Below are 15071 nucleotides of genomic sequence, written 5' to 3'. Positions count from 1 at the left end.
CACATCCAGCTGAGATTGAGCTTGGCATGTGATTAGCCCGCTTTTAACCTTTCTTGCCTATGCTGCGTTCAGGCGCATGTGTTTTAGGTTTGCAAGCCAGGGTTAAACTAACGTTTGTAAAACATTTCAAGCTGTCGTTTTCACTTATAACACTTTCCCACATGCCAAAATTAATCATGTGCAGTATAGATTTGTGTGGAAGTGGTTATTTTGGGAGGTGATTGGTGGTGAATTATAGTTGATTAGTGTGTCAGGAGAGCGTCCCACCGGAGAACATCGAACAGCGGGGGCCTCCTTAGATTTTCCTAAGCAGAACTTTTCTGCACACTGACTTGAAGTTAGCTTAGCTTATTTGGCTATAAGATGTTTTTTTTTATTGTCCTCAAGTGACTCGTTTTACTTAACGAGCTGCTAATAATCAAATGCTGCCGTCGTGCTCAAGATCTCACATGGCGGCTGACCCCGTGCCTTTTCGTTTCAGTATCGGTTATTTTACAGCAAGGGTGTCCAAAATGTGGCGCGGGTGCCATTTGCTGCCCACTTTTTTTTTTAGCATGCCAGCGTTAAACTAACGTTTGTAAAACATTCCAGGCTATCGTTTTCACTTATAACACTTTCCCACTTGCATTTCACGCCAAAATTAATCATGTGTACTAGATTTGTGTGGAAGTGGTTATTTTGGGAGGTGATTGGTGGTGAATTATAGTTGATTAGTGTGTCAGAACATCGAACAGCGGGGGCCTCCTTAGATTTTCCCAAGCAGAACTTTTCTACACACTGACTTTAAGACTGTTGTATTAAGTTAGCTTAGCTTGTTTGGCTAAGATGTTTTTTTTTATTGTCCTCAAGTGACTCGTTTTACTTAACGAGCTGCTAATAATCAAATGCTGCTGTCGTGCTCAAGATCTCACATGGCGGCCAACACCGTGCCTTTTCATTTCAGTATCGGTTATTTTACAGCAAGGGTGTCCAAAGTGTGGCCCGGGTGCCATTTGCTGCCCACTTTTTTTTGCAAGCCAGGGTTAAACTAACGTTTGTAAAACATTCCAGGCTATCGTTTTCACTTATAACACTTTCCCACTTGCATTTCACGCCAAAATTAATCATGTGTAGTAGATTTGTGTGGAAGTGGTTATTTTGGGAGGTGATTGGTGGTGAATTATAGTTGATTAGTGTGTCAGAACATCGAACGGCGGGGGCCTCCTTAGATTTTCCTAAGCAGAACTTTTCTACACACTGACTTTAAGACTGTTATATTAAGTTAGCTTAGCTTGTTTGGCTAAGATGTTTTGTTTTTTTATTGTCCTCAAGTGACTCGTTTTACTTAACGAGCTGCTAATAATCAAATGCCGCCGTCGTGCTCAAGATTTCACACTACCATGCCTTTTCATTTCAGTATCGGTTATTTTACAGCAAGGGTGTCCAAAGTGTGGACCGGGTGCCATTTGCTGCCCACTTTTTTTTTTAGCATGCCAGCGTTAAACTAACGTTTGTAAAACATTCCAGGCTATCGTTTTCACTTATAACACTTTCCCACTTACATTTCACGCCAAAATGAATCATGTGCAGTAGATTTGTGTGGAAGTGGTTATTTTGGGAGGTGATTGGTGGTGAATTATAGTTGATTAGTGTGTCAGGAGAACATCAAATGGCGGGGGGCCTCCTTTGATTTTCCCAAGCAGAACTTTTCTGCACACTGACTTGAAGTTTGTCATATTAAGTTAGCTTAGCTTGTTTGGCTAAGATGTTTTTTTTTTTATTGTCCTCAAGTGACTCGTTTTACTTAACGAGCTGCTAATAATCAAATGCCGCCGTCGTGCTCAAGATCTCACACTACCATGCCTTTTCATTTCAGTATCGGTTATTTTACAGCAAGGGTGTCCAAAATGTGGCGCGGGTGCCATTTGCTGCCCACTTTTTTTTTTAGCATGCCAGCGTTAAACTAACGTTTGTAAAACATTCCAGGCTATCGTTTTCACTTATAACACTTTCCCACTTGCATTTCACGCCAAAATTAATCATGTGTAGTAGATTTGTGTGGAAGTGGTTATTTTGGGAGGTGATTGGTGGTGAATTATAGTTGATTAGTGTGTCAGAACATCGAACAGCGGGGGCCTCCTTAGATTTTCCTAAGCAGAACTTTTCTACACACTGACTTTAAGACTGTTATATTAAGTTAGCTTAGCTTGTTTGGCTAAGATGTTTTGTTTTTTTTATTGTCCTCAAGTGACTCGTTTTACTTAACGAGCTGCTAACAATCAAATGCTGCCGTGTCGTCGGCATGGCGGCCGACACCGTGCCTTTTTAATACCGCCCTGACAACTCCTTCAGTATCGGTTAATTTACAGCAAGGGTGTCCAAAGTGTGGCCCGGGTGCCATTTGCTGCCCACTTCTTTTTTTTTTGTGGCATATTCTAAAAAAAAGAATTTAAGAATAAAACTATTTTTAAAAAACACTGCAATGGCAAAAAAAAAACAAAAAAAAACAAGTGGACATTTTATGAGAAGAAAGGACAAATTTAGTATGAATGGTGATGTCTTCACACCTTTTGCCTTTTGGGCCGTGCAGGAAGTCGTTAAGCATTGCTGGCGTGATAACGACCCCACTTTCTTAGTTTATGTGCCTATATCTTCTAATTCAGGGGTGTCCAAAGAGTGGCCGGGGGGCCATTTGCGTCTGCGTCTGTGTGTTCTATTGATATTTCAAAGTAGAATTTAGTTTCAAAAGCCGAACAAAATACCACAGAACACTGTCACTACTATGGACAGTAACTTGTCGTACTTGGAAAGGAATACACCCACTTTCTATGCCGCTAATCCTCAATAGGGTGGCAGGTATGCTGGAGCCTATCCCAGCTGACTTTGGGTGAGAGGTGGGGTACACCTGGTTGTCAGCTAATTTTGTTAAATTTCTTTTACTGTTTTTTTCTAGTATTCTAGTATCATTCATTATTTTTCTACTGCTTATCCTCACGAGGGGTGCTGGAGCCTATCCCAGCTGTCTTCGGGCGGGAGGCGGGGTCCACTCTGGACTGGTGGCCAGCCAATCACAGGGCACATATAGACAAACAACCATTCACACTCACATTCATACCTATGGACAATTTGGAGTCGAAGCTAATCAAGCTAGCGTGTTTTTTGGAATGTGGTAGGACACCGGAGTACCCGGAGAAAACCCACGCATGCACGGGGAGAACACGCAAACTCCACACAGAGATAGCCGAGGGTGGAATCGAACTCCGGTGTCCTAGCTGTGAGGCCTGCTAGCTAACCACTCCCTCATTTTTTTCTCTTCAAAATATTTTTTCTTGTGTAATTCTATTTTTAGAATGTGCGGGCCGAATAAAAAAAAAAAAAAAAAAAAAAAAACAGCCGGCCGCAAATGGCTCCGGGGCCGCACTTTGAACACCCTTGATTTCAGTTGGGCTTCTCCAAAATAATAAAAGTGTGACACATTGACATCACAAAACAGTTTTCAGACCTTAGATTTGCTGCAATAAACGAGGTATACAAGGGTAGACCATACCTTGGGGGTGGGGGGCGGGGGGCGGGGGCTGCCAGGAATCAATCAATCAATCAATCAATCAATCAATCAATCAATCAATCACAAATTGAAACAATTTCTTCATTGTCTCCAGAGAAAGAGTGTTAGTAATCCAGTAATATGTCTTCCAGATGAGATGAAGTATTTTCGGTGCGGTGCCTTCATGTGCGTTTGCGTGCCATCGCAAGGTTAACAAATGGAATTTATCCAGTATATAAATAAACCTGCCAATGAATAGTTCTCTTGGGCTACGCTATGCTAACCAAGATGTTTCTCATTGTAAACATTTACTGATAAACATCAGTAAACATGTTAGCGCCGAGTTTATTTTCAGAGTCATGGGAACTCTTTTAGCTTTTTTTTTTTTTTGTTCAGAAATTTATACATACAGTATATAAATACTGTATATAAATCCAGTACATTACACATTTAAAGTATTTCTACTAGCGAGGTATGGCTTTGTATTTGCAACTGGGAGCATTTTTTTGGAAGGCGCAACCAATAAGGTTGGTTTTTATTTGGCGCCAGGTGGGTTTTATTTTGGTGGGAACGTTCCAGGATGGCTCTTTTGATGCGAAAGTTTGCCAACCCCTACGCTAGTTGGTGGTTCGGTCCATGTGTGGGAATATGATGTTTTGTCTAAAAAACACAAATGAATCAGATACCAGAATAGTTGCAGATGATTGATTAATCACTGATTCATGATTAATTGTTTCACTTTATTTTTATTACATTTTTAATTTTTTATTTTTTTTTATTTTTAATTTTTATTTTTAAAAAATTTTTTAAATTTTTTTAAAAAATTTTTTTAATTTTTTTTAATTTTTTTTAATTTTTTTTATTTTTTATTTTCAATTGTTTCACTTTAAAGGGAAGTGGTGTACAGTAACCGTCCAGGTAGATAGCATTCAAAGGCACCTTGTGACTACCAACGTACTGTAAATAATACAAAAACAACTATTGGTGTGCTCCGTTAAAGTTCTTATGGTATGTGACCTTGTGTCACCTTGGCAAGCAAGACTTTGCATACCCCTGTCGAATATTTACTCGATATTTTCCAGCCATGGACATCCTCCGCCAAGTTTCCTGCAGGTTTTGTTTTGACAGCACGTCCAACTATCTCTCAACTGTTAATTGATCTCCATCACAAGTCTGGCAAGAGGCTAGCTAGTCCTGTACTTTGCAATAACTGTCAAATGAAATGAAATGGAATAATGCCATTATTTGCCATAATCGAGAGAGAGAGGAAATTCCAAATTAGGTTTTCAAAAAAAAAACAAAAAAAACGCATTTATTAAAAACAAAAAAATTAAAAAAACTTCGCTTTGGTTCCGATTTTCTACAATAAAAGCTCTGATAAAACATTCCACTGTTCTCAAATATCTTACTTTTTATTTTTCTACACAAAATAAGATGAAAAATAAATAAACAAATCAAGAATAAAGAAAATCAATCAATCAGTAATAAATAAATAAATAAAATAATAATAATAATAATAAAATATAGTTGGTGGGTAGACAAATTATTTTTTTCAGATTAAAATTACCAAAGCATTATTAGAGCCCTGTAGACATGACAAAACACGACTATAGTCACATTTATACTCTTTATTTACAACATATTGCGCAACTGCATCGTCTTGAGACACATGCTAACTCGCAAACTAGCGCGCTAGCGACCTAAACGGTAGCCTTCGAGTTATTTCCTTTAAACTTAAATCGCCAAAAACTTACCACTTCCACACGGATAGGGAGGATAACTATTAACAGTTATTTAACCTTTAACATGAACATTAATTAAAACTTAATAATTTTTTTCTGGGTACATGATACCATACAGCATCCATATCAAACTTAAACTTTCATATCAAGGCGGGGGGTCTCAAATTAGTGTCCTGCGGGCCACATTTGGCCCGCGGGCCGCGTGTTTGAGACCCCTGTTTTAAGCCAAACGTTCACTTTGACGATTTTATATACCGGAAAAAACAAGTAATCCATATCAAACTTTAACATTAAACTTTCATATCAAGGCGGGGGGCCTCAAATTAGTGTCCTGCGGGCCACATTTGGCCCGCGGGCCGCATGTTTGAGACCCCTGTTTTAAGCCAAACGTTCACTTTGACGATTTTATATACTGGAAAAAACAAGTAATCCATATCAAACTTTAACATTAAACTTTCATATCAAGGCGGGGGGCCTCAAAGTAGTGTCCTGCGGGCCACATTTGGGCCGCGTGATGAAATATGAGAGTCTAATCTTTATTTTGCTATTTTGAATATCACCCTAGAACACAATATTCAATATGCACTGAAAGATCAGTCCAAATCCTCCACAATGGCATTGGCATTGAACGAGTTAAAATAACTTTTAGTTGGAAGCTGGATCCTACATTCATACAGGATATCTGCGTCAATGCTGTATGATTTGTTGCTAATTCCTTTTTCCTGTCTACTTTTTCAGATTGCTCACAACAAAGGAAGTTGACGAGACAACCAAAAGAATTTGCGGCTGCCAGAATGTTCCAGAATTACAATGACTTGATTTCTCGCCATCCATGTTTTTGGCGCTGAACGTACGCTGGGTTGCAGCCCCCGCCGCCGTCCATCGAGCGTCCATATATGCGATAAATTAGAGCTTCGACTTTCAAGCACTCTGGAGCTGAGGAATTAAAACCAAGAGTATGGTCCAGTGGTCCGCCTCAGTCCGCCTGCTGGGAGGCCTTTTGGGTAAGATGCTTCTTCATCAGTTCTAATCATATTAGTGGTTGTTGGTAGCTTGATGTTGGCTTTGTTTACCATTGTTTACCATTGTTTACCATTTGTGCCGCCTACCATTGCATACCCGAAAGAACAACTTGGTCGTTACATTCTGATCTCAGTAGAAAACATTAGTCAAATGTCTTTTGGAACACTTCTTCTAATCATCGCTTTGGTATTTCAAACAAAAGGACCATTTTATTAAAACCCCAGAACCCCCTGAGGTGTTTTTCATAAAAAAAAATGACATATCCATAATAAATGTTTTTGTTGTATTGTTAGTTACTGCTAGAGGAGGTGACATAATGATGAGTTGTCACGTTGTGCACCAAGTACACATTGCGCAATACTCGATATGCGTATGAATCATTTGAGGATTGGTTTTGGAGGGTCTTTGTAAAGGCCAGTATTGTTAGTCCAGTGAACGGCGTCATCACGTGAGCAACATCTGATTGATATAGCCAATCGTACGGGCTGATCCCAACCCACGATCAGAACGCCAGGCTATGTCGACGATGGATCGCGTCCACGGCGACAGAGAGTGACCATTCCCGACCGGGAGGCGTGTCCCCCGGGTTCCCGAGAGGGTTTCTCTTGAATTGGATTGTATGCGCTCTGTTGCATTTTTTCCTGGATTCAGTTTCAAGTTCAGTCTATACCAGGGGTGGGCAAACTACGGCCCGGGGGCCACATCCGGCCCGCCAAGTGTTTGAATACGGCCCGCCCAATCTTACAACATACAACCTGGCATCATGGCCTGAGCCAACCTTTTGATGGTTGTATCAATTTCGTTGTTTGACATGGTCTGTTGTTTACAAAGTGCTCCTGAAAAAAGAGACACAAACACATAATAATAATAAAAATTAAAATAATAATTATTATATTATTATTATAACTATTATGATTATTATATTTATTATATTAATGCTAATTATTATATGAATTATATATAATAATATTGTTATATTTGCATATTTTACATAATAATACTATAATAATAATTATTTTAATTTTATTTTAATTATTATAATATTTTATTATTTTTAAAATATTTAAATATAAATATAAAATAATAAATAATAATAGCAGATTGCATGACAATTTTACAGATACAATAATACCAGGTGGACTGTTACGTGTAAAATATATAGTCTGCCCCCCCCCCCCCCCCGGAAATTTTGTTATATCAATGCGGCCCGCGAGTCAAAAAGTTTGCCCACCCCTGATCTATACAGTACGTTTCGCTAGTATTTCAAATCGGGGGTTTTGTACTAGTAGTACATACATGCTGTATTGTGTTTTTGTAAATTATTTCCGAGAGAGATTTTCTGTGGGGGGAGGGGGGGAAGGTACATTTTGGGAGAAAAAAAATTCGGAAAATTAGTACAGTAATGTACAGTTTAAGGTTTTGCATTTACAGCAATACGCTAGTTTTCAACTTCCTTGTACGATATGTCAACAAAGCACAACTTAGCTATTGTACTCCATCGTTCAAACCACCTACTGTATATTCCCGATGATACATTCTCCATGTCGGAATTGTGGAAAAAACACTCTACTTATGGTAGAAGTTAAATATAAACATAGCTCAGGGTTAGGACATTTCGATCTAGTTTTTTTTTTTTAGTCTATGAAATACTTTATGATTGTATAACAAACCCAATACTTTAAGTAATGTTCTCTGTAACAAAACATTACATTACGAGTCCACCATTTGTGACCTTTTATTCTCTCGCATCACATTACAGAAACAAAAGTACAAAAAAAAAAGACATGAATCAATCAAAAAAAAATCTGACATGTTGACATCAAAATGAAAAACATCGATAAAAAAATATCAAAATTAGCATTAAGCTCATTTCTCTTCTCCCCTTGTTGAACAAAGAAGATAATCACCTAGCTTACACAACCTCTTGGTCTCTTTACGACCCCCCCCCTATAAAAAAAACACTTTCCTGTAACCCCCCCCTGCAGGACCTTTACATCACATACTTCTTATCACCATGGCACACAATCAGGATTTGTTAGCATTTGTTCCTGTACTTAAAGGTTCTATGCAGTGCACACTGGTTTTCTTCTGTTTTTCTACCACATCCAGCCTGCCATGAGGTTATGAGTTCGATTCCCACAACGATCAAGCATCACCCCATGCATGACCGTTTTAATAGAAAGTTAACACACTTCATTTATATCCATAAATGACTCATGAATTGTGTCTATTTTTATTTTTTAACATTTTATTACATTTCATTCTTTTTTTTTTTTTTTACATTTTATGCTTTGGAATTTGAATGTAATTGGCTCCACCCCCACGGGTTGTTGAATTGGAATTTTAATTGGAACAAGATGATTGCAATGTGAGGACAGTCTGGAGCAAGAATGTGTCGGAACGATTGGAATCTGTTGAGAAATGTAGTCGTCGTAGTAGTAGTAGTAGTAGTATTACTTAAGAGGTAATCCGTTTTGTGGAAAAGTGGGAATTTTGGGAAACATTGGATTATTTTAAATGCGAAACATAGCTAGCCTTAATGTCTGAAATGCGCCTGAATTGTTAGAAAAATGTTGACGTGGTTAAGAGTAATTAGATCAAAGGAATTTACTATTTAGATCAAAGGAAAAATGGGAATCTCATGAAAGGTTGGAATGTTTGGAATGTTAGTTTGCAGCCAGCATGTGAGGAATGTTTTCATCATGGAATGGTTTGAATTGGTTGGGAAGTTTGGAAAAATGGCGCGTTCATTTTCGATGGGAAAACATTTGTGGAAATTTGGGATTTTTTGGAAAAATTTTTGAAAAATCTGAATAGATACTGGCGCACTATTCCAGAATGAGCTGAACGATTTGATGCTTGAATCGGTCTAAAAAATTTAGACATAAAACATGGAATAATAATAATAAAAATTGCTGAAAAATGGCAGATAATTTTACATTTATTATCCTTAATTTTCAAGGCTGTAACTAATAATTTTATTGCAACCAACCCATTTATTTATTAATTTTTTAATAATTTTAATTTAATAATTTAATTATTCATTAAATTTTTATTTATTTACTTATTTATTTCTTTATTTTAATATTATTGTTATTATTATTATTATTATTTTTTATTGACTTTAAACAATGCCAATGCCAATTTCCCATGACTGTTACAGGAGTTTTATTCACCGTGAATCTCTCTAATCTGCCCGGCAACATCCAACTTGAAATGATAGACTTGCGATGTGACTTGGATTTGAAGGGAAAATGTTCCGCAGCTGGCTCGACCACATATGGGAATCTCGTGCCAGGTTACCCCGACAGTATATTTGGAAGCACATATCTCTGTGAGCAGGTTTTTTCGGTAATGAGAAAAAAGAAAATCAATCAATCAGTAATAAATAAATATAATAATAATAATAAAACGGCAAATAATTTTAATTTTTATTTAATTTTAATATTTTTTTCAGATTAAATTTTTATTTAATTTTAATATTTTTTTCAGATTAAAACATTTATACTTTTTTTAATTTACAACATATTGCGCAACTGCAGGGTCTTGAGACACATGCTAACTCGCAAACTAGACAACCAGCGACCTAAACGATAGCCTTCAAGTTATTTCCTTTCAACTTAAATCGCCCAAAAATTACCACTTCCACACGGATAGTGAGGATAACTATTAACAGTTATTTAACCTTTAACATGAACATTAATCAAACTGAATAATTTTTTCTGGGTACATGATACCATACAGCATCCATGTCAAACTTAAACTTTCATATCAAGGCGGGGGCCTCAAAGTAGTGTCCTGCGGGCCACATATGGCGCGCGGGCCGCGTGTTTGAGACCCCTGTTTTAAGCCAAACGTTCACTTTGACGATTTTATATACTGGAAAAACAAGTAATTTTCACAGTGATCACAAAAATGAATAATGAAGCAGCAAAGTTAAAAAAAAACAACAAAAAAAACAGTAATTTTTGGGTTCCTCTCCGGGTTATCCTCCAGGAAAAGCTTCCCTGAACTCCAAAGTCTCATGATAACACACGGGAATGATTTTGTCTGAATATTTAACGGCGTGTGATCGACGGCATGTGTGCAAATAAAATTCACCGTCTCTGTCAGAGGTTTCACTGGTATGTCCAAGTTTAGCTTTTTTTGATGAATCATAAATCCATATTAAAATTCCAACCTTTGCAGATATCCGTATAGATGCGTATATGTGTGTCCAATTCCCTCTTCTTTGTTCAACGGTGATACACATGGCTACAAATGTTGATTTTCAGGACTGAGGATAGCGACAATGTTAAGTTCCGGCTATGTGACAGTCAACACGAGTTTGAATGGCGTCTCTCTCGCTCTCTCTTTCTCTCTCTCTTTCTATCTATCGCTCTATGCATTATGTGATTGACTGCCGACCATTCCTGGGCGGAGTCCGCCTTTCATGTGATGTAAACCGGGATTGACTCCAGCTTCCTGTGACCGTAACACTATGAGAAAATTGATGGATGGTCTTGTGCTTCTCTGATGTCTTTAAGGGCAGGGGTCTCAAACTCAATTTACTTGGGAAGGGGGGGGGGGGGGGGGCACTGGAGCTTGGGTCTGGGTGAGACTGGGCCGCATCAGGTTTTCCAAAAAAACCAAAAAAAAACGCATTTATTAAAAACAAAAAAATTAAAAAAAACTTCACTTTGGTTACGATTTTCTACAATTAAATCTCTAATAAAATATTCCACTGTTCTTAAATATCTTTTTATTTTTCTACACAAAATAAGATGAAAAATAAATAAACAAATCAAGAATAAAGAAAATCAATCAATCAGTAATAAATAAATATAATAATAATAATAATAAAATATAGTTGGAGAGTAGACAAATTATTTTTTTCAGATTAAAATGAACAAAGCATTATTAGAGCCCTGTAGACATGACAAAACACGACTATAGTCACATTTATACTTTTTATTTACAACATATTGCGCAACTGCAGGGTCTTTAGCCACATGCTAACTCGCAAACTAGCGCGCTAGCGACCTAAACGGTAGCCTTCAAGTTATTTCCTTTCAACTTAAATAGCCAAAAAACTTACCACTTCCACACGGATAGGGAGGATAACTATTAACAGTTATTTAACCTTTAACATGAACATTAATCAAAACGTAATAATTGTTTTTGCGCAACTGCAGGGTCTTGAGACACATGCTAACTCGCAAACTAGCGCGCTAGCGACCTAAACGGTAGCCTTCAAGTTATTTCCTTTCAACTTAAATAGCCAAAAAACTTACCACTTCCACACAGATAGGGAGGATAACTATTAACAGTTATTTAACCTTTAACATGAACATTAATCAAAACGTAATAATTTTTTTTGCGCAACTGCAGGGTCTTGAGACACATGCTAACTCGCAAACTAGCGCGCTAGCGACCTAAACGGTAGCCTTCAAGTTATTTCCTTTCAACTTAAATCGCCAAAAAACTTACCACTTCCACACGGATAGGGAGGATAACTATTAACAGTTATTTAACCTTTAACATGAACATTAATCAAAACGTAATAATTGTTTTTGCGCAACTGCAGGGTCTTGAGACACATGCTAACTCGCAAACTAGCGCGCTAGCGACCTAAACGGTAGCCTTCAAGTTATTTCCTTTCAACTTATATCGCCAAAAAACTTACCACTTCCACACGGATAGGGAGGATAACTATTAACAGTTATTTAACCTTTAACATGAACATTAATCAAAACGTAATAATTTTTTTTGCGCAACTGCAGGGTCTTTAGCCACATGCTAACTCGCAAACTAGCGCGCTGGCGACCTAAACGGTAGCCTTCAAGTTATTTCCTTTCAACTTAAATCGCCAAAAAACTTACCACTTCCACACGGATAGGGAGGATAACTATTAACAGTTATTTAACCTTTAACATGAACATTAATCAAAATGTAATAATTTTTTTTGCGCAACTGCGGGGTCTTGAGACACATGCTAACTCGCAAACTAGCGTGCTAGCGACCTAAACGGTAGCCTTCAAGTTATTTCCTTTCAACTTAAATAGCCAAAAAACTTACCACTTCCACACAGATAGGGAGGATAACTATTAACAGTTATTTAACCTTTAACATGAACATTAATCAAAACGTAATAATTTTTTTTGCGCAACTGCAGGGTCTTGAGACACATGCTAACTCGCAAACTAGCGCGCTAGCGACCTAAACGGTAGCCTTCAAGTTATTTCCTTTCAACTTAAATCGCCAAAAAACTTACCACTTCCACACGGATAGGGAGGATAACTATTAACAGTTATTTAACCTTTAACATGAACATTAATCAAAACGTAATAATTTTTTTTGCGCAACTGCAGGGTCTTGAGACACATGCTAACTCGCAAACTAGCGCGCTAGCGACCTAAACGGTAGCCTTCAAGTTATTTCCTTTCAACTTAAATCGCCAAAAAACTTACCACTTCCACACAGATAGGGAGGATAACTATTAACAGTTATTTAACCTTTAACATGAACATTAATCAAAACGTAATAATTTTTTTTGCGCAACTGCAGGGTCTTTAGCCACATGCTAACTCGCAAACTAGCGCGCTGGCGACCTAAACGGTAGCCTTCAAGTTATTTCCTTTCAACTTAAATCGCCCAAAAAACTTACCACTTCCACACGGATAGGGAGGATAACTATTAACAGTTATTTAACCTTTAACATGAACATGAATCAAACGTAATAATTTTTTTTCTGGGTACATGATACCATACAGCAATTTAAAGCCCTGGATGTGTGGAATGTTTTCATCATGGAATGCTTTGAATCGGTTGGGAAGTTTGGGAAAAATGGCGCATTCATTTTCGATGGGAAAACATTTGTGGAAATTTGGGATTTTTGGAAAAAAAATGTTGAAAAATCTGAATAGATACTAGCATCCATATCAAACTTGCGCGGGGCGCACTAACATTAAACTTTCATATCAAGGCGGGGGCCTCAAAGTAGTGTCATGCGTGCCACATTTGGCCCGCGGGCCGCATGTTTGAGACCCCTGATTTAGGTAATAAGTAATAAAATCCACTTATGTTGGGGTCTGGAACCAATATACGATACATACCAATATAATATGTCCTACATTCTGTCCCAGAATTATATATCTTTTGAAGGACGGCCATGTGCTTTTGATAAAGTCTTCCAATGAAAAGACCCTAAACCTGATAGACATCTGTGCCACAGATATCACGTCAAGTCTTGGCTTAGGGAACCTCCGAAAACCGACGCATTGACACCACACATCATTTAAAACAGGTAGCTTTTCAGAAATGCGGTTTGGCAACACCGCCTGCCTGGAAGACTTTCTACATGATTTGTGTGTGAACTACACGACTGGTCAAAAGTTTCAAGTTTTTCCAGTTATTGCAGGGCTCGACAATAACGATGTACCGATGGCCCGGGGCAAGTTAAAACAAAATTGGGGCAAGTAAATCCAATCAGTGTTATTCCCGTCGGGCAAGTGTACTTTAGCATGTCGTACTGCCAAGAGTTTTTTTTTAAAGCGGTTCTTGTTGGGTGTTGGTAAAACACGGACTGCGTAATTCCGATGGTAATTTGCAAAGCAATCCTTGCAAATCTTGAAATGGACCAATCAGAATCGTTTATTTAGACCAGGGGTCGGCAACCTTTACTATCAAAAGAGACATTTTACCCCCTCGCTCACTGAAGAAAAATAGAATGGAGCCGTGAAACATAATTTAACAGCAGAATATTGGGGCTGCATAGCGGTCGAGTGATTAGCGCGCAGACCTCACAGCTTGGAGACCCGAGTTCAATCCCACCCTCGGCTATCTCTGTGTGGAGTTTGCATGTTCTCCCCGTGCAAGAAATGTGTAGCAACATGCTCACATCCAGAGCAAATTGCGAGTCTCCCAAGATTTTGATTGACTGCCAGATTTGGAGGGAATTTTGGGGTATCAAAGTAGTTCAGAGGAGAAAAAGCGGAGTTGATCAAGTACTCTTGCTAGTATACGGTCTCACAGAAAGTCCCATTTTTTTCAAAAGTAATTACAAAGATGCATATTTTCCTCATTTGGGTGTTAAAACAAATATTTGAGCATTGCAAAGGGAGCCACAACAAAGAGGCTGAAGAGCCACATGCGGCTCTGGAGCCGTAGGTTGCTGACCCCTGATTTAGACCGTGGTCCGTAATCCACAATCCGTGTTTTACCCACACCCGTTCTTGTTCGTGATCAACCAATCAGCGATCGTTTTACTAGGAAAACATCCGTCATGGCGTCGCTGCCAACATGGTCTAATTCTGAAGGAAAACAGCAAAAAGTGATGAAGCAGTGCCTCCTAAACAAGTATTTTATTAGCGGTTAGCAAATCAAACGATGGCACAGGTGAGTGAATCACATTGCTGTGACAATTTGAAGTGGTCACAATGAAACACCACCCATTAGATCCAATACCAAGTGCTGATTTTACACAAGCTACAAAATCTAGCGCTTCCATTTCTCTGTGGATTTTTATCACCTTTGCTTCACAAATTATTGTTTGACCATTGAGCTTTTTTTTCTGGATTAAAAACACTTTACTAGTACACAAATGTGTCTATTCAATAATGTTTCATTGTGGTGCACAACTTATAAATATCACTGCTTACTACGACTACCATGTGTAAGGTATTATTTATTATATTATTTTATTTATTTGAGATTCTCATGTGATGCCACAAAAAATGACATATCATCATTATGGCAGTCTTTTCATTTTACATGGGGCAAGTTCGGGCAAGTAGTTCTCACCT

The 15071-nt window shown here is 38.0% G+C and overlaps 1 protein-coding gene across 8 annotated transcripts in view; it reads left to right on the top strand.

Annotated features, from left to right (window-relative positions):
• Positions 1 to 15071, top strand: part of il34 (interleukin 34) — a 78638-nt gene that overhangs the window by 33890 nt on the left and 29677 nt on the right. For all 8 annotated transcript variants that reach the window (XM_058088171.1, XM_058088172.1, XM_058088166.1 and 5 more), the window contains one exon: positions 6004 to 6269. In XM_058088171.1, the coding sequence (XP_057944154.1) occupies positions 6224 to 6269 (46 nt within the window). In that variant the 5' untranslated portion in view covers positions 6004 to 6223. The remainder of the gene's footprint in view (positions 1 to 6003; positions 6270 to 15071) is intronic.

The sequence above is a fragment of the Doryrhamphus excisus genome, chromosome 11 (assembly GCF_030265055.1).
Source record: "Doryrhamphus excisus isolate RoL2022-K1 chromosome 11, RoL_Dexc_1.0, whole genome shotgun sequence".
Taxonomy (NCBI): Eukaryota; Metazoa; Chordata; class Actinopteri; order Syngnathiformes; family Syngnathidae; genus Doryrhamphus; species Doryrhamphus excisus.
Note: the sequence above shows the minus strand (reverse complement) of the source record. Positions and strands in the feature narration are given on the sequence as shown.